At 44.4% G+C, this 22464-nt stretch overlaps 1 protein-coding gene across 1 annotated transcript in view; it reads left to right on the forward strand.

Annotated features, from left to right (window-relative positions):
• SMYD3 (SET and MYND domain containing 3) overlaps window positions 1–22464 on the forward strand; it is a 1539893-nt gene that overhangs the window by 1500255 nt on the left and 17174 nt on the right. The window contains exon 11 of the mRNA XM_029593951.1: window positions 9197–9305. Coding sequence (XP_029449811.1) covers window positions 9197–9305 — 109 coding nt within the window. The remainder of the gene's footprint in view (window positions 1–9196; window positions 9306–22464) is intronic.

The following is a 22464-nucleotide window of genomic DNA, read 5'->3' on the forward strand; positions in this document are numbered from 1 at the left end:
ACTGCATACTACTCTTCGAGTATGGACGCGATGGAAAGAGAAATTAGTGGGGACATTCCCGTATTATCTCTCATCAGCACTGTTTCATAATACACATTTTCCCCCGGGTCTGCCGAGGGCAGCTTTTGAGCTTTGGAAGACGATTGGCATTACTACTATGGGACATTTACTGCATCAGAATTCGGTTATACCTTTTACAGTACTCCAGGACCGTCACCCAGACATTACTTTACCTTTTCTAGAATACGCTCAATTAGCTCACTTTATGCGAGGGGAAATGGCTTTATCGCATTTGTGTAGCTCCAAGTCCTTGTTTGAATCTTATTGCATGCAAACCAGAGCGGTGAAAGGGGCGGTCTCTCGGCTCTATAAACTACTACAAGGCGCCTACACCACTAAGCCTCCTAGTGCTCTCAAATGGGAACAAGCATTGCATATTGAGTGGGATGTGGAAAAGTGGGAGGCCATTTTTCTATCAGCTCGTAGGTGTTCATTGTCCGCACACTTGCAGGAGCATTGTATGAAAATTCTGTACCAGTGGCACTATGTCCCGGCTCGCTTACATAGGATGTATCCCACTACTTCCCTGGATTGCTGGCGGCAATGCGGTCAGCCGGGGACTTACCTGCATATTTGGTGGGACTGTTCTATAGTACAAACCTACTGGACCATGGTGACAGACTGGCTTTCCCGAATTCTTGAATGTCAGATACCTACTGACCCTGTGACAATCCTCCTGGGAGACCCAATGACACATCTTTCCGGGCACCAGAACCGGTTCTGCCTGCAGGTCTTTATAGCAGCTCGCATGGCCCTAGCACTACATTGGAGACTACCGACTATGCCCACTTTACAGAACATTATGAGCCGACTACACGCCCTTCAACAATTAGAACATATCACGGCTCTTCGCCATAAACGTCTACCCTCTTACCAAGCTGTTTGGTCCTCCTTTAACGAGTGGTACAGACTCTCGAACCCTTCCTAATCCTGAGGGCGGTTTCCCATATATCTCACAGTTTCTCTGTGGGTGTGGGTACCGATCCTGACACATGATATCTGTTGAGACTGCTGCATAATATGGTGCCGTTTTCTCTCCTTTAACTGGGTGATGGGGATCCGCAGTGGGACACTCACAGGCTCTCAGACTGGCTCGTTCTTTTCTACCGGATTGCGACAGGTGTATGTCTTGCTTATAGTTACTGTTCTTACTATGGAAGATATAATACTTTTCTTATGTTTTCACATGTTATTTGTATGCAGGTGGGTGGGAAATGGGGGGGGGGATTGCGGGGGGAAGAAAAGGCTATGTACTTGATAATGTATATATCTTACTGTACTGTTCCTGATTTGATCGTTATCAATAAAAGTTTCAAATACAAAAAAAAAAAAAAATTGGCGTGTCCATGTGTGAGCACCGGGTAGCACACGCACATGGATGTGCACACGTATGTTAGAAAATCTACCCCTAAGATTACAGTGCCTGCAGGCCATTCAAAATCTCCGACAGTGTCTAAGCCACCCACCAACTCAGGGACTCGCTTTCCTTGTGGCTGATCTATCAAGTCTCCAAAAGAGTCCCTTCCAAATTCCTCCCATACAAAATGTCCTAACCACAGATACATCTAAGCTCTGATGGGGAATTCATATACAGGGGCTCCACACTCAAGCTTTTGCTTTGCTCAAGAGAAACTTCATCAAATACATTTTCTAAATGTTCTTAAAGGCTTTCAGTTGGCCTTAGAAATTCCACCCAGCTTTTTGTTTCTTTTTAACCCAATTGACCTGGAATTGTCATTAGCCTAACACACACTGGAAGGGTAATTTTCAAAGATCTCCATACAGCCCCATATATGCACATACTGTATATAGGTGCATGAAGATCTATTATAGTATTTTAAGATCTGCATATATTTGGTCCATGCAGATTATATCTTCCTCCCAACATATGCACATATGTTTCCTAATGCACAGATATTTGTAATGCATTGGAAGTATGTATTTGCTCTATCTGTTTTATAAATATGCTCGTGTATATTTTACATACCAAGAAAATATATAACTTGCATGTGTAAAACACAGATTTACATGCGGAACTAGGTATATTTTAAAATATGCACACATACTTGAAATCACCAGTTTGTCAAAATCTCCATCATTTCACCCGTCCATCTCCAGTTCACCGAAACTGTCCTACTACTTCACCATGAACTCCCCCCAGTTCACCCAGATCTCTCACCCAAAAATAGCAGATAACAGATGAGCTATCAATTGCACAAGTTAATTAGCAGGTGTAAAATAGCATGAATAAATTGCCTAATGTATTTGCATAAATCTCTTATAAAATAGCAATTTCTCTTGGCCCCATGCCAGAATGCCCCTAGTTTACCCCTTTTTTTGCACAAGTAAATATGCACGCAAAACTGAAAATACGTGTAAACTTTTGATGTTTATAAAGTAGCATGTACATGAAAACAAGTTACTTACATGCATATATGCTAATTTTACACCTGTAATGCATTTGAAATTGAACTCATAATTGAATAGCAGATTGCATCTCTTTCTGTTATGCCCGGACAGAATTGACTCTAGAAGGGCATGTCAAGGCTCATGGCAGGATTTAGCCTCCTTGGAAGGGATCTACAAAGTTGCAACATGGAGGTCACTCCATACATTCATATCTCATTACTGTTTGGAAATGGATGCCTGATGCGACAGTAGGTTTGATCAATCCATACTGAAAGTTTATTTGAGGTTTAGAATCTGACTCCAGCCCCCCTGGGCCCCATTTATTTTTATTATTTCCAGGTTGCCCCTGCATAAAAAATGAATTCATTATGGCCTGTTGCCTGTTGGCATTTAGTTTTAATCTCCGTTTTTGGTTTATGGCAACCTGTAACTAGGGATTTCCCTTCCATGAGGACCCTCATATCCTGCTTGTCCTCAGAGAAAGCAAAATTACTTACTTGTAACAGTTGTTCTCTGAGAACAGCAAGAGGTAAGTCCTTACAGAACCCACCTGCCTCCCCAGGAATTGCTTTCTTTTTCAAGTGCAATGCCCCATGACACAGGATAGTCCTGCACATGCTCAGTTGAGCTTCTGAAAGCTCTAGAAACTGTGAAGTCAAAACTTCCGCCTGAACTCTGCTGACACCATACGCCCTTGAGCACTTCCATCCTGCTAGCCTTGGAGAACTCCTGCTACAGGTAAGAAAATTTGCTTTCTCACAGCTTATCTCCTTTTTTAAATTTCCCATTCATAAATTTGACATATTGTGTTATTTGTATATACTGAATGAGCAGCCCCCACTTCATTTCTCCCACTCACACAAATGTACTGTATTGAGCAGATCCTGCAAGACACCCAGGGGAGTGGAGAAATGTATTGTTGGCTGTTGACATGCTGTAGCAAAGAAACTGAACAAACATACTAGGTAATTTATATTCTGCAGCTCTTGAGAAACACAGCACTGATTGGGAAAATGCTGTATTTCTGCTGGGCAGGGAGCCATATCCCCAATAGTATTGCTCTGCACTGTCAGTAACAAGATTTTCTGATCATATCACATTGCAAAGATATTGAGTGGCCAGTGCTGGAACATAAAAGAACTTATTGCTTTTTAGAGAATAAAAATTACTTTCATATTCTTTATCTGCTGGAATTTTGATTGCTATTCTTTTGTTGTATAATGACGAGGGGGCATAGGGTCGATGACATTACAATATACTACAAATCAAGCTTCATAGGATAATGACAATTTAAAAAAAAAAAAAAAAAAAAACCAAACATGGATTTTTGCCCAATACTGAATGATACTGCTGCTATTTATGATTTCTTTTAACTTTGTATTTTGTTTTGTTTACATAGTAGGCTTATCACAGCAGAAGTGTTGGTCAAAACAACCACTGTTAAGCATTATGATTCACATCTGCATGTGTTAATATTGGAAATATGAACTAACATTACTGAGATGTAATGTGAAAAAAATCAATTTTTCCATAGTAAATATTTCTCCTTGTTGTAATTGATATTTTATTACTTGTCTGTTTGTAGTGCAGACAACACATTTCTGGATTTAGGAATATACAACATAGGCAACTGCCTCAGGTGCTAAATTTTCGTAGGCTCTGGAGTGTTGCTGCCGCTGCCATTGTCTTCATCCGGGCCTTCTTCCATGATTCAATATAGCAGCAGCAGCAACTGGAAATGTAAATATTTATAAAATTTCGGGTTGGCACGTGCAAGGGGGGGTATAATTTTGCAGATACGTTCAGCGACGCATCGGGGGCCTTCCCCAGTTCCCTCCCTATCCACTCCAATTAAGGAGCGGACTGGGAGGGAAGTTTCCAACCCCCTACCATAACCTCCCTTCCCCAATCCCTATCCTAACTATCCCTAACTTTTGTATTTTACATTTTGCTCTTGCCAAGGAGCAGGAGCAAGTTGCGCGCCCGATCCCCCAGCACTGTAGCAAATGACCGCTGTACCGGGCACCTCTAGCCCCGCCTCGTCTCACCCCCCAGACCGCCCTTCCCCACCCAGAAAACGCCCCCCAACCTGCCCCTTTCAGGAAGGCCCGCGCTTTTTTGAAAATAGACTCGGCGCACGCTAGGCCTGGCCATGCACGTAAAGGCCGGATTTTACGCGCATGGTCTTCTGAAAATCCGCCTTTTCGTGCAGGACCTCTTGCAGCCCTGGCACACTGCCAACCCCTGCAGTGCCCCGCCCCCTTCCTCCCATACGGACTTCCTATTACCTTGGACTCTCGAGAGGGGCGGGGTACCACAGGTCTATCAGCGTGCAAGGGCTGCAGGAAGCTCCGCACTGAATCCTTTAAATTTCTAGTTGCCGCTACTGTGGAGCCAGTGCTGCGACTTGGAGGGGAGGTAGGGGAAGAGGAGAAGAACTCTCTGAGATCGGAGGATTTGGAAAAGGGGAGGGCCTTCCTTTCTCCCTTCTCCCTTCTCTCTTCCCCCTTCCCCCTACCCATTACCTCTGGTTACACACCACTGGAATCCAGCCCTGGATAATGCTGCATCCAAAAATGCTTATAGCAAATTCCAATAAAGATTCCCGGAATATCTTCTATTAAAAATAAGTTAATCTCACATATTCTTAGACAAGATCATATAGAGCAAATTGCTGAACAAGCTCAGAAAGTGTATTTGTAAGAGCATCAGTAACAATCTGTTATTGTATTATTGTCAAATAATAATCACAATTCAGTCATCAAGGGAAATAAAAGAAATTATTTCCCAGTTAGATATTCTTTAATGAGTGTACTCTAGTTGATGCACAAGAATCAGGCAGTGCATGTTTTACAGACATCTGTTCGGCAGAGCTTTAATGGATTGCACATGCCCAGAGAAGTGTGCTTTTATCTTGCATTCATACATAGAGCTTGATCACATAAAGCAAACGAAGCACAGCTGCTCCCACCCCCACATAAAGTTCCTTTCTGTTTTTATTAAATGTTAATTCTCCCTTCTCCGTTTCTGTGTTTGGGCTCTCATCTAAGAATAGTCCATGTTCTTTCCATTTCTTAAGGGATTCAACTTTGTTCGTAACGCCTTTCTGACCCTGGCTTTTCCCCACGAATCAAACCTGTGGAAACCAATGAGCTACTTGCACCTGGGCAGGAGGCATTTTTCCTCACATGTCAGCAGTCACTGGGAGTCAGACCCATTGAGCTGTCTAAGTTTTAGGGTCCTGTTTCCAAAGAAGTGGATATGATTTTCTCTTCCTTGTTCCTCTGAGAGTCCTAAATGTTCTTGGCTGATCCACAAGGTTCTTGTTTCTTCACAGGTTAGAAGGAACTAAGTTTCTTTGATTATAACATGTCACAGGATTTCCAGCTTCCCTTTTTATTTCTCAAGTGCAATAACTATGTGCCGTACAGCATCTTCTCACTTCCCTAAGATCTCGCTCCAGGTCAACAGTCATGGCATTTAGTTTACAACAGTTCCACATCTGGTTTACACTCAGTAGTTTGTACATTATCTGGACTCTGCTCTGCTGTGCTGCGGAGCAGCAAAGATATGTTCCTTAGCAAACCAAGATAAGATGAGAAAGCTGCATTCTTTTCCCTGCCTTACAGTCTATTTTTGGAAGTTAGATTTACCTTCAGTTTTATTTTCTAATAGTAAGTTTCAATTAATCTCTAACGGCTAAGTTTTTTAAATCCGGCACGCGCAAAAATCGGGAGATACACGCATGGCCGGGCCGAGCACATTTTAAAAACAGCACAGCCACGTGAGTATCTCCCAGTACGCGCGGAAGTGTCAGGTTGTTCAAAAGGGGTGGGCCGGGAGCGGGACAAGGGGGGGGGCATGGCGGGGGCTGGCCGGGACAGCGGCCATTAGGCCCATTTCTCTGGGAAGCGCGAGCCGGCAGCCAGCTGGCACGCGGAACTTACTATACCTCCGAAGAGGAAGTAAGTTAAAAAACAAACAAATAAAAAGAATAGTTAGGGTAGATTTAGGGGTCGGCGTGGAGAAGAGAAAAGGGAGGAAGGTTAGGTAGGGAACTTGGCAAAGGCCCGATCGTGTTGCCGCACGTGCTTTACAAATCCCCCCGGGTGACGCGAGCATGTTATCAAATCGGCGCGTCTTTTTTAAAATCTAGCTTTAAATGAACAGAAGCTGACACAACCTCTACATGGGACAAAGTCAAACATATGGCACAAAAGAAGATGTGTGATAGCGAGTAAAGCTGTTCGAGGTTGCCAGAGGAGTATTCATAAACCTTCAAAGAAGCTGTTTATTTCTAAAGCTTCAGAAAAAATGAGTTCATATAATTATATGTGTGATTGTATTACTCCACATTTACTTTGTACAAAGTTAAACATGATGGGGTACATACTCAAAACCAAATAGCCAAAAGTGAGAATCAGGACAAGGTAGACTGAGGGGTAGACAACAAATGTCCCTATTTATAAATATTAAACCATCAACAGTGGCCAGTCATAATAGGCACTTCCAGTATTAGATTATACCTTCGTTTGTCTTATGCTTAATCATAGACCGGCAGATGGTATGTTTGTATTTCTTCTTTTTTTCTTTATAAAATACACTTATCTTATCTTGTGCAGTGGCAACATATTCCCCAACATGGAGCCATGTTTCGAAACCTGCATCAGAGGGTCATTTCCCTCTATTGGTTAAAAAAATTGGGAAAAAATGTAATTGGCATAGAAATTTGTCCCCAAATGACATGAAACAACACAACACAACATTTTTTGGCCTAAACATCCCTACTCTTTCAATGTCTTCATGAGAAAGGAAGTGGCCCTAAGGTAGTTTTGTGGTTTAGATCCTTTTTATCTGGCTATATATAGCCAGTAAAAGTGATTCACCAATTATCAACACCAACAGTTCTTGACACTAGCACTGAGACACTACTCATCCATGTATTAGATACATGGATACATGTAGGGATTGTCACTTTTAGAAATTGTATTTAATATCTTTTTGCTTCCAGTTTGCCATTTGTTAACCTCTGTAGATGTTGGTGTTAGAGTATATGCTGATGATATTCAGCTATACTTTTTTTTGAGCCTTTGGACAGCTCACCTCCTCCAAAGGCGGCAACGCTTTTGAGTAGAATTTAGAAATTGTTCTAAGATAATTCACTTAAGTTTAACCTCACTAAGACAGAGTCAATAGTTATGTCAGACAGTCACAAACCTTGTTGGTGCCATGATTAAACTGGGAGACTTTACACTCCCATTGCAGAGTTTAATATGAAACCTGGGCACAATGCTTGATCAGAATCTTAATAAGAAAGCACAGGTAGATGCTGTTGCTCGCATGGCCTTCTTCAAGTTAAAACATTGTGGAGAAATTGTGACTGCTGCTGTCCATCAATGATTTTTGATCAGTGGAACAAGCCTTGGTAATGCCAACTCTTGATTACTGTAATGCTTTATACTGTGGTACCTCTAGTTCTCTTTTTCTTGTACTGCAGGTAATTAAAAATCATCATTGTTTGTTTATGGCATGCCTTTCCATCTGACAAGTTCAAAGCGTATTACAAAAATAGCAGTTAGTAAGGCAAAGCAGCTCAGTATGACATAACATGCAGTGTAAACAATGAGATGAACAACTTGGAAAGGAGAGCTGGGGTTAATACAATTGCAAGACAAACACAACGGAAGCAGTGATTACATAATAGGTTTGAGATGAAAAATGTGGGTCTCTAACCAAGGGGAGCAATTGTTTAGATGATGCAGTGCAGCTTGGTAACTAGGTATGGGGGCTCTATACAAGGCATTGGTGGGATTTCAGAGCACATGTCCATATGTCTTTAGAGTAGCAGAAACCCGGCATGAATAACGTGCAGCTGTTTATGGTCCAGTATAGTGTGGTGAACACTGTCATCAGCTGACACCGAAAGCTGATTCAAAAAGCTACATCTTAGCCAATCTGAAGAATGTTTGCAAATTCCGAACCAAGCACATGTCCCACCTACCGTTAAAACTTTTCATTGGCTGATAATAGCTTAGCAGGTGAAATTTAAACTCTTCTGTATAGTCCATCGGGCAATGTACTGTGCATTCAAGGCTCTGAGCTATGGAGAAAGCTGACTCCTGTGTCCCAGCTCATAATCTTCACTCATTAGGGGGCCATGAAGCTGCAGGTTTCATCACTGATAGGAGTGCACTTAAGCTTTACTTCTCCTTCTCAGCACTGGCTCTCCCAAAAGAACTGAAGCAAGAAGAAGAATCTTATGAGGCAGAGAAGACTCTGAAATAAATTATACCTCTAAACATACAGTAATAACTTGAGATGAAGTTTCTCTTCTGGCTCAGCGAAGCTTGAAATAAATAATAAAATATGAGCTACTACCTTTTTTTTTTCTCCAAGCAAATATTTTTAGCTATATGGTGCCAAACCGGGACACTGTTTTGTAATTTGACACTACTAAAGAAAAAAAAAACCGTAAGATTTTCTTCTGTCACCTTTCCTCACAGGATCTAACAAAAGCTGTTTTATAAAAGGAAGAAAGTGGTTTTTAATTTCTGTTCAAAATTTCATTCAGTCCAATTGTGAAGCTAATTTTCGCTGAGTACCTCATTGAAATTCCCAGTGTCTTTATAGTCCCCACCCTAATGGCTCTCCCTGGAGTGCCTTACTGAGTCCGTGACTGTGAAGGTGAGAGCTGACGCTTTTTTTTATGTTCTCTCCCTGTTCCCAGGCTGTACTATTCAGGCTTTCATCCTTTGAGGGCTATCCAGGTGATGAAAGTAGGGAAGCTGCAGTACCATCAAGGAATGCTTCCTGAAGCTCTGGAAACCTTGAAGCAGGTCAGTAATGGCTGTTGCACGTTTCTTTTTCTGTTTGTGCATTCTTTTATCTTGTCTTCTGTCCATCCCCTTCCGACTTTGCTAGTTACTATATCATGAAGACATGCCAAATCCAAAGTGATACAAAGCCATAATATAATATAAATGGTCACAGTCCTAAAGTGAAATAAATGCCATACACCTTTTCATGTACTTTGTATTGTTTTGATATTTGATATTTTACAGCCCATCTCCAGTAGTTATGTGCCAAAATACTTTCAGAGAAGGTAATTTTATCACATTGTGGGTAAGAAGCGGCAGCAATTTTTGTGCTAAATTTACAGTCCTCATAAAGATAATAATAGTAATAAATATGTATTTCTTTCTCTCTCAAGGCAAGTTAGAAAAAAATATATGCACAATAAATATAAAATACACTACATAATCACAAAAATAACCATATAGTAAATAATGCTGCCCTTTATTTTAGATGCTGACATTGCATGCCTATTTATGAATAATGTAGCTTTATTGGTTAGTCCCTGATTTGCAATTGTTAATTTTACCCAAGGTTTCCATCTTAATTCTTACAAAAAGAATGATGAAACTTTCCTGAGAACTGAGAGACCACTATCTAAGAAACTGAAAATAAAATATATTTCATAATGTTTTCTTCCTGTTCTTTACAAGACAACTACATGGAAGTTTATCCAAGGCTTGAACTAGAGTAAAACATGTGTTAAGCAAATGTGCAGTTTTGAAATTTTATTCATTCATTCATTCATTCATTCATTCATTCAATTTGATATATCGCTGATATAAAAAAATCTCCAAACAGGTACATTTTTAGTGCTATACCTAACTACAGATTTGCATGCATAATTTCAAGCACACACTATCTGCCAGGGCTGCACTGGCCAGTTAAGGTAACTCCCAAGACAGGAGTGACTAGCAGGTTGGATTGAAGAGCAGAGCTGGTAACAAAAGGGTCTTCTGCCTGACCGGCCACCTCCCCCTTGGGTTAAGTCCACAGGTTCTGGTGGCCAGTAGGACTTGAATGGAGGTGCACTCAGGAGCAAAGGTGGGGGTACCCACTAAAGGATACATTTTTAAAGCCACGCACGTCCACGATTCCTGGCACGCGCACATGGACGTGCCGATTTTATAACATGCGCGCGGCAACGCGCGCATGTTGTAAAATCCGATCCCACATGCACATTTTCTATCGGCATTTGCATATCCACGTGGGTGCCCACATGCGCGGCAATGCAATCAGGCCTTTGCCCAGTTCCCTATCCCCCTACCTAAACTTCCTCCCTTTTCTCCTCTCCTCCTGACCCCTAAACCCGACCTACCTACCATAGTTTTTTTTGTTGTGAAACTTACTTCCTCTCCTAAGCAGTAGTAAGTTCCGCGCACCAGCCATCTGCCAGTACTCGCTTCCCCAGAACAGTGCAAAATGGTGCTGTCCCAGCCGGCCCCACCTCGCCCAGAGCCCACCCCTTTTTAAATGCCCGGCACTTCCGTGTGTACCTGGAGATACGTGCATCGCCGGGTCATTTAAAAAATGCACTCGGCGCGCACAGCCCAGCCATGCGTGTATCTCCTGGGATTTCTGCGTGCCGAGGATTTAAAATCTCCCCGTTAGGTGGCAAGTCTGCCCACAAACTAGAACAGAATGGTTCCCACGCAGAATCACAAGACAGGACAAGGGAGTGCACCACAAAATATGACAAACAGACAGTACAACACAGACTGGAAAAAGCCACTATACTGTGACCTAGACAACAAACAGCAGGCCAGTGCACAAGTAGGAAGGTCAAGTACAAAACAACAACAAGGCTAAGGCACAAACAAGAATATGGGCCACAACAAGGAAGGACTCCAAGCTGAGGCAGGGATCAGTAAGTGAGGGCGACTCTTATGGGAGTGGCAGTGCTGAGTCTCTGAGGCATAAGCCAGTGCCGCACAGACTGCGACCCACTGAGGGCCCTTACAGGCAGGACAGCTGCACAGCAGCCAGAGTCCTAAGAACACCAACCCAATTTTGAAACCTAAGTTACATGCTCAACTTGAGTTTGAAAATCAGGCCAGCATGTGGCTAAATACATTGGTATACGCATTTTTAGAATTCTGCCTCAGTGATAAAACGTGCCATTTATTATTGATGGCTCTGTGCTGAATTCAAATATGACAATTAAACTAGCTGATTGACTATTGTTTCCAAGATATTTTTTACATTTCACATCTATGTCTATTGCATAGACAGGAGCAGGTTTTCAAAGGGTTACGCATGTAACCCCTGAAAAGTTGCCCCAACCTGCCCCTGCGTGCGCTGAGCCCCGGGACGCTCGTATGTCCCGGTGCTTCGAAAAAGGGGCGTTCCGGGGCAGGGGGTGGAGCGCCAGCCTGTGGGCGTTCCGGTGGCGGGGCCGAGGCCTCCGGAATAGCCGCCGTGCCGAGGGACCACGCGCTGGCAGCTGGCCGGTGCGCGCAAGTTACACCTGACCAGAGGCAGGCGTAAATACTCAAATAAAGGTGAGGGGGGGATTTAGATAGGGCTGGGGGGTGGGTTAGATAGAGGAAAGGAGGGGAAGGTGGGGGGAGGTGGTAGAAAAGTTCCCTCCGAGTGCGCTCTGATTTCGGAGCAGCCTCGGAGAGAATGGAGGCAGGCCGCGCGGCTCGGTGCACGCAAGTTGCACAATTGTGCACACCCTTGCGCGCACCGACCCTGGATTTTATAACATACGCGCGCTTCCGCCTTCGTGTCCTCCTGCAGTGGCAGGAGCTGCTGCCGACGTCAGGGCCTGCTCTTCGGCCCAGCCCTGCTTCTCCATGTCGACGTCGAGGCCGCAGTCCCTAGGCTTGCCTGGCAGCCGGAGCCGGTCAGTGCAGGGTCGCTGTCCACGGTCCTGCACAGCTTCCTGTGGCCGTGGCTCCCTGCCAGATTTAAAGGGCCCATGGCCGGATATGCCCTGCGCCCCACCTAAGGACTGTTTCTTGTTTCAGCCCTATAAAAGGGCTGCTCCTAGATTTCACCTATGCCTTGCATTGGAGTTACTTCGCTCCTGGAAGTTTCCCGTCTTCCAGCGCTCTGTCAGGTCCTTCTCGTTCATCGTTGGAGCTCCATGTCTCATCTGCTTCTTGTGCCATGTCTTCGTCTCCTGAGCTCCTTGTCCAGGTCTCCTGATGTCTCGTTTCCCGATGTCTCGCTTCCTGATGTTCCAGGTTTCCTGAGGTTCTTCTCCAGTGCCTTCCAAGTTCCCCTGCGCTCTTGAGCCTTCTTGTCTTGCCAGCTCCATGGTTCTCCGGGTGACACGTCTCCGTCATTGGAGTTGCCTGCAGCTGGATTCATGTCCTGTGCTCCTGAGCCTTCCTGACCTGCCAGCTCCTGTGGTTCTCCGGATGACACCGACTCCGTCATCAGAGTCTCGCATCGGCTGGATTCCTTCCTGCGCTCGTCCCACTCTCTGCATGGTCCTTGACCAGCCTCCTTAGGCTGTGTAGGGCACGCAGTGGGACAGGGTGGTCCGTGACCAGTTCCGCGGTGGACTGTGTAGGGCGCCCTGAGAGACAATGCCAATGTCTAACCTTCCCAGCTTCTCGTCTCGTCTTGAGTCTTCCAAGTTCCTCATCACGTCGAGAATCTTCCACGATCCTAATTCACTTCCAGTGTCTCCATGTCTTTGTGTCACAAGGCCTCCGTCTGCCCTCATCCTCAGTCCAGCCTGCTGCTCCATGCCGATCCAAAGTGGCAGGTCTGAAAGGGCTGGGAACGGTCGGAGGACTGTTCATCAACCAACATCATCTTGTTGCCTCCGGGAGCATGCAGGTCCAGCAGAGGATAAGACCTTATCCCCGCCTTGCTGGGACACACCGCCAACCCTCGATTCGGTCCTAGATTTGTCTGGGGTCGGGCCGAGGCCCAAGGGCACACGAAAAACCCTTACATAACATAGGGGAGCTGTTCCATTCCCCTTATCATTTTGGTAGCCCTTCTCTGTACCTTCTCCATCGCAATTATATCTGTATTGAGATGCGGCAAGCAGAATTGTACACAGTATTCAAGGTACGGTCTCACCATGGAGCGAAACGGAGGCATTATGACATTATCCGTTTTATTCACATTCGCTTTCTAATAATTCCCAACATTCTGTTTGCTTTTTTGACTGCCGCAGCACACTGAACCGACGATGTCAATGTGTTATCCACTATGACGCCTAGATCTTTTTCTTGGGTAGTAGCACCTAATATGGAACCTAACATTGTGTAACTATGTCATGGGTTATTTTTCCCTATATGCATCACCTTGCACTTATCCACATTAAATTTCATCTGCCATTTGGATGCCCAATTTTCCATTCTCACAAGGTCTTCCTGCAATTTATCACAATCTGCTTGTGATTTAACTTCTCTGAACAATTTTGTATCATCTGCAAATTTGATTACCTCACTCGTCATATTTCTTTCCAGATCATTTATAAATATATTGAAAAGTAAGGGTCCCAATACAGATCCCTGAGGCACTCCATTGCCCACTCCCTTCCACTGAGAAAATTGTCCATTTAATCCTATTCTCTGTTTCTGTTTTTTAACCAGTTTGTAATCCATGAAAGGACATCGCCACCTATCCCATGACTTTTTACTTTTCCTAGAAGCCTCTCATGAGGAACGTTGTCAAAGGCCTTCTGAAAATCCAAGTACACTACATCTACCGGTTCACCGATATCCACATGTTTATTAACTCCTTCAAAAACGTGAAGCAGATTTGTGAGGCAAGACTTGCCTTGGGTAAAGCCATGCTGACTTTATTCCATTAAACCATGTCTTTCTATATGTTCTGTGATTTTGATGTTTAGAACACTTTCCACTATTTTTCCTGGCACTGAAGTCAGGCTAACCAGTCTGTAGTTTCCCAGATTGCCCCTGGAGCGCTTTTTAAATATTGGGGTTACATTAGCTATCCTCCAGTCTTCAGGTACAATGGATGATTTTAATGATAGGTTACAAATTTTTACTAATAGGTCTGAAATTTCATTTTTTTAGTTCCTTCAGAACTCTGGGGTGTATACAATCCGGTCCAGGTGATTTACTACTCTTCAGTTTGTCAATCAGGTCTACCACATTTTCTAGGTTCACCGTGATTTGGTTCAATCCATCTGATTCATTACCCATGAAAACCTTCTCCAGTACGGGTACCTCCCCAACATCCTCTTCATTAAACACCGAAGAAAAGAAATAATTTAATCTTTCCGCGATGGCCTTATCTTCTCTAAGTGCCCCTTTAACCCCTCGATCATCTAACGGTCCAACTGACTCCCTCACAGGCTTTCTGTTTCGGATATATTTAAAAATGTTTTTACTGTGAGTTTTGCCTCTATGGCCAACTTCTTTTCAAATTCTCTCTTAGCCTGTCTTATCAATGTCTTACATTTAACATGCCAACGTTTATGCATTATCCTATTTTCTTCTGTTGCATCCTTCTTCCAATTTTTGAATGAAGATCTTTTGGCTAAAAGAGCTTCTTTCACACCCCCCCCCCCCCCCCCCCCACTTTAACCATGCCGGTAATCGTTTTGCCTTCTTTCCACTTTTCTTAATGTGTGGAATACATCTGGACTGTGCTTCTAGGATGGTATTTTTTAACAATGACCACGCCTCTTGGACATTTTTACTTTTGTAGCTGCTCCTTTCAGTTTTTTTCTAACTATTTTTCTTATTTTATCAAAGTTTCCCTTTTGAAAGTTTAGCACGAGAACTGTGGATTTGCACACTGTTCCTCTTCCAGTCATTAAATCAAATTTGATCATATTATGATCACTATTGCCAAGTGGCCCCACCACCATTACCTCTCTCACCAAATCCTGTGCTCCACTGAGAATTAGATCTAAAATTGCTCCCTCTCTTGCCGGTTCCTGAACCAATTGCTCCATAAAGCTATCATTTATTCCATCCAGTAACTGTATCTCTCTAGCGTATCTCAATGATACATTTACCCAGTTAATATTGGGGTAATTGAAGTCTCCCATTTTTACCGCACTACCAATTTGGTTAGCTTACCTAATTTCTCTTAGGATTTCACTGCCACACCGCCTCCCGGGTGCTCCTCTCTGTCATTGCGATATAATTTGTACCCCGGTATAGCACTATCTCATTGGTTGTCCTCCTTCCACCATGTCTCTGAGATGCCAATTAAGTCTATGTCATCACTCACTGCTGTACGTTCTAAAAAATCATACATGTGACAGTCGATGCAAAAGACTGGGAAGCCCCCCTCTTGCTGCTGGACTGCTGCCTTCATCTCAATTTTGTTCAGTTCCTTGTTAAGTTTTAGGTTGCTATGGGAGTAGGAATGTGTCTAATTAATATCCTTTAAATATATTTGTGAATTCACTATGGGGTAGATTTTCAAAGGGGTACGCGTGTACCCCCCAAAAACCTACCCCAAACCCCCCCTGCACGCGCCGAGCCTATTTTGCATAGGCTCAGCGGCGCGCGCAAGTCCCGGGGCTTGCATGGAGGGGCGTTTCGGGGGGGTGTCGGGGGGCGTGCCACGAATGACGCAGCGTTTCAGGGGCGTGCCGCAAATGACGTGGCGTTTTGGGGACAGGCCCGGGGGCAAATGTGCACCCCCTTGCGCGCGCCGACCCCGGATTTTATAAGATACGTATCTTATAAAATCCAGCGTACTTTTGTTCGCGCGTGGAAATTTATAAAATCTACACCTAAATGTCTGGTAGTGGCCTACAGGTGACTGATCAAACTCTCAATAAAGTTTTTGTTGTTGGTTTGTTTTTTTGTGAAAGTGGCACCTGCCTATAAATTAAAGGATGAGCTAGGGGTGGGTGGACGAGGGGTGAGAGGGTTGGCAAATACAAACAGTCTAACTTCAGGTTTTTTTTTTAAATACAAACACTCAGTTCTACTTACTGGCTGCCTTACAGACTTTTAAAAATAAACACACTAACTTCTGCTTACTAGCTGCCTTACTGACTGACTATTTAAAAATACAAACAGTCTAACTTGTTTATTTGCTACTTTACTGACTATTAAAAGCCCAAACACACAAACACATTAAATAATATTCCCAAATAGTTAACTTTGCCCCAATACTTTTAAAAAAGACAATGTCCCAAACAAATCTTACTGATTCCTTTCAGCCACCAGCAAGGTGATCCTCTCCTCTCAGTGCTCTCACTGGAATGTGGGTTACTTAGCTCTTCTCTTGCAATATATAATGTGCTTCTAAGGTAAATTAGTACAAAACAATCCCTTTGGGGATTTACACTACAGTTAGTTGTCCTGAGTGACTCACTGTTGTGCTGATTAACAAACAATGGTACCTAATCAAATCAAACACACGACCTTAACACTTCAGTTAGTCAGCCAGAGTAACTCGCTGCTCTCTTGATTAACATGTTGGTACCTATTCAAACCAAATCACACTACCTCAACACCTTTCCAAGGTAAGTAACTGAACTGAACTTTTCAAGCTTTTTACTTAGGTATACACTGCTCCTAGCTTATTTCTAGTTTCTGGGTACTTTTTTTTTTAATACAAACACTCAGTTCTGCTTACTAGCTGCCTTACAGACTTTTAAAAATAAACACACTAACTACTGCTTACTGGCTTCCTTACTGACTGACTATTTAAAAATACAAACAGTCTAACTTGTTTCTTCGCTACCTTAATGACTATTAAAAGCCCAAACACACAAACACACTAAATAATATTCCCAAATAGTTAACTCTGCCCCAATACTTTAAAAAAAGACAATGTCCCAAGCAAAAACTTACTGATTCCTTTCAGCCACCAGCAAGGTGATCCTCTCCTCTCAGTGCTCCCACTTTCTTTGTTCATGAATTACATTTTGTGAGGGCAAGTAGGCTTCATAGTAGATAACACATTAAAATCGTCAGTTCAGTGTGCTGTGGCAGTCAAAAAAGCAAACAGAATGTTGGGAATTATTAGAAAGAGAATGGTGAATAAAACGGAAAATGTCATAATGCCTCTGTATCGCTCCATGGTGAGACCACACCTTGAATACTGTGTACAATTCTGGTCGCCGCATCTCAAAAAAGATATAATTGTGATGGAGAAGGTACAGAGAAGGGCTACCAAAATGATAAGGGGTATGGAACAGCTCCCCTATGAGGAAAGACTAAAGAGGTTAGGATTTTTCAGCTTGGAGAAGAGACGGCTGAGGGGGGATATCATAGAGGTGTTTAAAATCATGAGAGGTCTAGAACGGGTAGATGTGAATCGGTTATTTACTCTTTCGGATAATAGAAAGACTAGGGGGCATTCCATGAAGTTAGCATGTGGCACATTTAAAACTAATCGGAGAAAGTTCTTTTTTACTTAATGCACAATTAAACTCTGGAATTTGTTGCCAGAAGATGTGGTTAGGGCAGTTAATATAACTGTTTAAAAAAGGATTGGATAAGTTCTTGGAGGAGAAGTCCATTACCTGCTATTAATTGAGCTGACTTAGAAAATAGCCACTGCTATTACTAGCAATGGTAACATGGAAAGAATTTAGTTTTTGGGTACTTGCCAGGTTCTTATGGCCTGGATTGGCCACTGTTGGAAACAGGATGCTGGGCTTGATGGACCCTTTCGTCTGACCCAGTATGGCATGTTCTTATGATAGAGTCCAGGTTAGTGTAGTAGCTCTAAATCATCTAACGCTTTCTGATGTGACCAGAGTAAAAATTATATCGTAATGAAAGGATGGACCAAATTGGTGGAGGGATAGTGCTATATGTTAAAGAGGACATAGAGTCAAAAAGGATAAAAGTTCTACAGGAAATAAAATGTAATGTTGAATCTTTATGGATAGAAATTCCATGTAAGAAGAGGAATAGAATAACAATGGGGTTGTATTACCATCCACCTGACCAGATTGAACAGACAGATGATGAAGTGATAACAGAAATTAGGGAAGCTAAAAAAAATAGCAACACGGTAATATGGGTGATTTCAATTACCTCATTCTTGACTGGGTAAATGTCACATCAGGACATGCTAAGGAGGTAAAGTTTCTAGATTAAATAAATGACTATTTCATAGAGCAGCTAGTACAAAACTGACAAAGGGAGATCTAGTTTAAATCTAATCCGTAATGGAACACGTGATTTATTGAAAGATGTAATGGTGTTAGGGCCACATGGCAATAGTGATCATATGATCAAATTTGACTTGATAACTGGAGGGAGGATGGTAAGGAAATCTACTGCGATAGCATTTAACTTTCAAAATGAGATTATGAGAAAATGAGAAAAATGGTTAGGAAAAAACTGAAAGGAGCAACTGCCTAGGTCAAGAGTTTACATCAGGCATGGACGTTGTTTAAAAATGCTATCTTAGAAGTCCAGACCAGATGTATTCCACACATTAAAAAAAGGTGAAAGGAAGGCCAAAAAGTGCCAGCATGGTTAAAAGTTGAGGTTAGAGAGGCTATTATAATCAAAATAATATCCTTCAAAAAATGGAAAAAGGATCCAAAAGAAGAAAACAGGAAAGCATAAGTCCTGGCAAGTTAGATGCAAAGCATTGATGAGAAAGGCAAAGAAAAAATTTGAAAAGAAGCTTGCTGTGGAAGCAAAAACTTGTAATAAATTCTTTTTCAGGTACATTTGAAGCAGAAAGCCTGCAAAAGAGTCAGTTGGACCATTAAGTGATCGAGGAGTAAGGGAGGACAAGGCCATAGAGGAGAGATTGAATGAGTTCTGAGGAAGATGTAAAACAGATACCCATGCCAGAAGTGCTATTTAAAGGAGATGATTTAGAACAAATGAAACAAATGTCAGTGAACCTGGAAGATGTACTAGGTCAGTTGGCAGACTAAAGAGAAGCAAATCATCTGGACCAAATGATATACATCCCAGAGTGCTGAAGGAATTGAAAAATGAAATAGCAGACCCACTGTTGGTAATCTATAAACTATCGTTAAAATCAGCTATGGTACCTGGAGTTTGGCCATGTAACACCAGTTTTTAAAAGGGTTCCACGGGTGACCCGGGAAACTACAGACCGGTGAGCCTGATGTCAGTGTTGGACAAAATGGTTGAAAGTATTCTACAGAACAAAATTACTGAACATATAGATAGACACAAATAAACATATGAATAAAGGAGAGCTAGGTGATATAGCATATCTGGATTTTCAGAAAGCGTTTGACAAAGTACCTCATGAGAGACTCTTGAGGAAACTAAAAAGTCATGGAATAGGAGGCGATGTTCTGTTGTGGATTGAGAACTGGTTTAAAGATAGAAAACAGAGAGTAGGGCTAAATGGTCAATTTTCTCAATAGAGAAAGATGAATAATGGAGTGCCCCATTGATCTTTGCTAGGACCACTGCTTTTTAACATATTTATAAATGACCTAGAGATGGGAATGATGAGTGAGGTAATCAAATTTGATGAAGATACAAAATTATGCAAAGTTGCTAAATCACATGAGGATTGTGAGAAATTGCAAGAGGACCTTGCAAGTCTGAGAGACAGGGCATCCAAATGGCAAAACATTTAATGTGGACAAGTACAAAGAGAAGCATGTAGGGAAGAGCAACCCAAATTATAGCTATACAATGCAAGGTTTCACTTTGAGAGTCACCACCAAGGAAAAGGATCTAGGCATCCTTGTGGATAATATGTTGAAATCCCCTTCTCAGTGTGCAGCAGAGGCCAAAAAAGCAAATAGAATGCTAGGAAATATTAGGAAAGGAATGGAGAATAAAACAGAATATAATAATTATATAATATAATATAATATAATATAATATATATAATAATTATATCATAATGCCTCTGTATTGCTCCATGGTGCGACCACACTTTCAAGTCAATTTTAAAAGGCCTGTGCATGCAAATACTGGGGGTTATGCGAGTGGTTGGGCCCTGCGCGTGCCGAGCGAATTTTAGAAAGGGCCCAGCCATGCGCGTGACTCCAGATACATGCAGCAGTGCCGGGCCTGAAGAAAGGGGCGGGCTGGGGCCTGGGCAGGCAAGGCAGTGCCTTTAGACACTGTCCCAGGGAAGCACGAGCTTGTGTATCTGTGTGAGAGCCTGTGTGCATGTCTGTGTGTCTTTGTGCGAGATCTTGCATTCCTGTGTGTATGTATGTCTGTGTGACAGCTTGTGGGTGTGTATATCTTTGTAAGAGGCACTGGGTGTGTATGTGTGTGTGTTTAGACTGTGTGTGTATATTGTGGGTCTGTGAGATCCTGTATGCATGTGTGTGTGAGAGAGCTTTTATGTCACACACAGGCTCTGACAGGCATGTGCACATACATGCACATACACACACTGAGGTAGATCTTTAAAACATACGCGATCACGTACTTTTGTTGGCGCACCAGGTGCCAACAAAAGTACGCTGGATTTTATAAGATACGCGTGTAGCCACGCGTATCCTATAAAATCCGGGATCGGCGCGCACAAGGCTGCCGATTTTGGGCAGCCTGCGCACGCCGAGCCGCGCTGCCTGCCTCCGTTCCCTCCGAGGCCGCTCCGAAATCAGAGCAGCCTCGGAGGGAACTTTCTTTTCGCCTGCCCTCCCCTTCCCCTGCCTTCCCCTGCCTCACACACCCCCCCGGCCCTATCTAAACCCTCCCCTACCTTTATTTCGTGATTTACGCCTGCCCAAAGCAGATGTAAATCAACGCGCGCCAGCGGACTGCTGGCGCGCCATCATCCGACCCGGGGACTGGTCCGGAGGCCTCGACCACGCCCCCGGGCCGGCGCCATGCCCCCAGGCCCGCCCCCAAATGCCGCATCACGCCCCCGAAACGCCGCGTCATTCTAGACGCGCCCCCGACACGCCCCCAACACGCCCCTTTTCGAAATCCCTGGGACTTACGCAAGTCCCGGGGCTCTGCGCGCGCCGGCGGCCTATGCACAATAGGCACGCCGGCGCAGGAGGGCCCTGCGCGCGTAAATCCGGCCGGATTTACGCGCGCAGGGGTTTTAAAATCCGCCCCACTGTGGGGTAGATTTTTTTAAAAAGCGCGATTGCATACTTTTGTTTGCGCAGCAGGCGCAAACAAAAGTACGCTGGATTTTATAAGATACGCGCATAGCCGCACGTATCCTCTAAAATCCTGGATCGGCGCGCGCAAGGCTGCCGATTTTGGGCAGCCTGCGCGCGCCGAGCCGCGCAGCCTGCCTCTGTTCCCTCCGAGGCCGCTCCGAAATCGGAGCGGCCTCGGAGGGAACTTCCTTTCGCCCTCCCCTCACCTTCCCCTCCCTTCCCCTATCTAACCCACCCCCCCGGCCCTATCTAAACCCCCCCCTTACCTTTGTCCCTAGATTTACGCCTGCGAGAAGCAGACGTAAATCTACGCGCGCCAGCGGACTGCTGGCGCGCCATCATCCGACCCGGGGACTGGTCCGGAGGCCTCGACCACGCCCCCGGGCCGGCGCCATGCCCCCAGGCCCGCCCCCAAATGCCGCATCACGCCCCCGAAATGCCACGTCACGCCCCCGAAACGCCGCGTCATTCTAGACGCGCCCCCGACACGCCCCCAACACGCCCCTTTTCGAAATCCCTGGGACTTACGCAAGTCCCGGGGCTCTGCGCGCGCCGGCGGCCTATGCACAATAGGCACACCGGCGCAGGAGGGCCCTGCGCGCGTAAATCCGGCCGGATTTACGCGCGCAGGGGTTTTAAAATCCGCCCCACTGTGGGGTAGATTTTTTTAAAAAGCGCGATTGCATACTTTTGTTTGCGCAGCAGGCGCAAACAAAAGTACGCTGGATTTTATAAGATACGCGCATAGCCGCACGTATCCTCTAAAATCCTGGATCGGCGCGCGCAAGGCTGCCGATTTTGGGCAGCCTGCGCGCGCCGAGCCGCGCAGCCTGCCTCTGTTCCCTCCGAGGCCGCTCCGAAATCGGAGCGGCCTCGGAGGGAACTTCCTTTCGCCCTCCCCTCACCTTCCCCTCCCTTCCCCTATCTAACCCACCCCCCCGGCCCTATCTAAACCCCCCCCTTACCTTTGTCCCTAGATTTACGCCTGCGAGAAGCAGACGTAAATCTACGCGCGCCAGCGGACTGCTGGCGCGCCATCATCCGACCCGGGGACTGGTCCGGAGGCCTCGACCACGCCCCCGGGCCGGCGCCATGCCCCCAGGCCCGCCCCCAAATGCCGCATCACGCCCCCGAAATGCCACGTC

This window comes from Rhinatrema bivittatum, chromosome 3, assembly GCF_901001135.1.
Source record: "Rhinatrema bivittatum chromosome 3, aRhiBiv1.1, whole genome shotgun sequence".
Lineage (NCBI taxonomy): Eukaryota > Metazoa > Chordata > Amphibia > Gymnophiona > Rhinatrematidae > Rhinatrema > Rhinatrema bivittatum.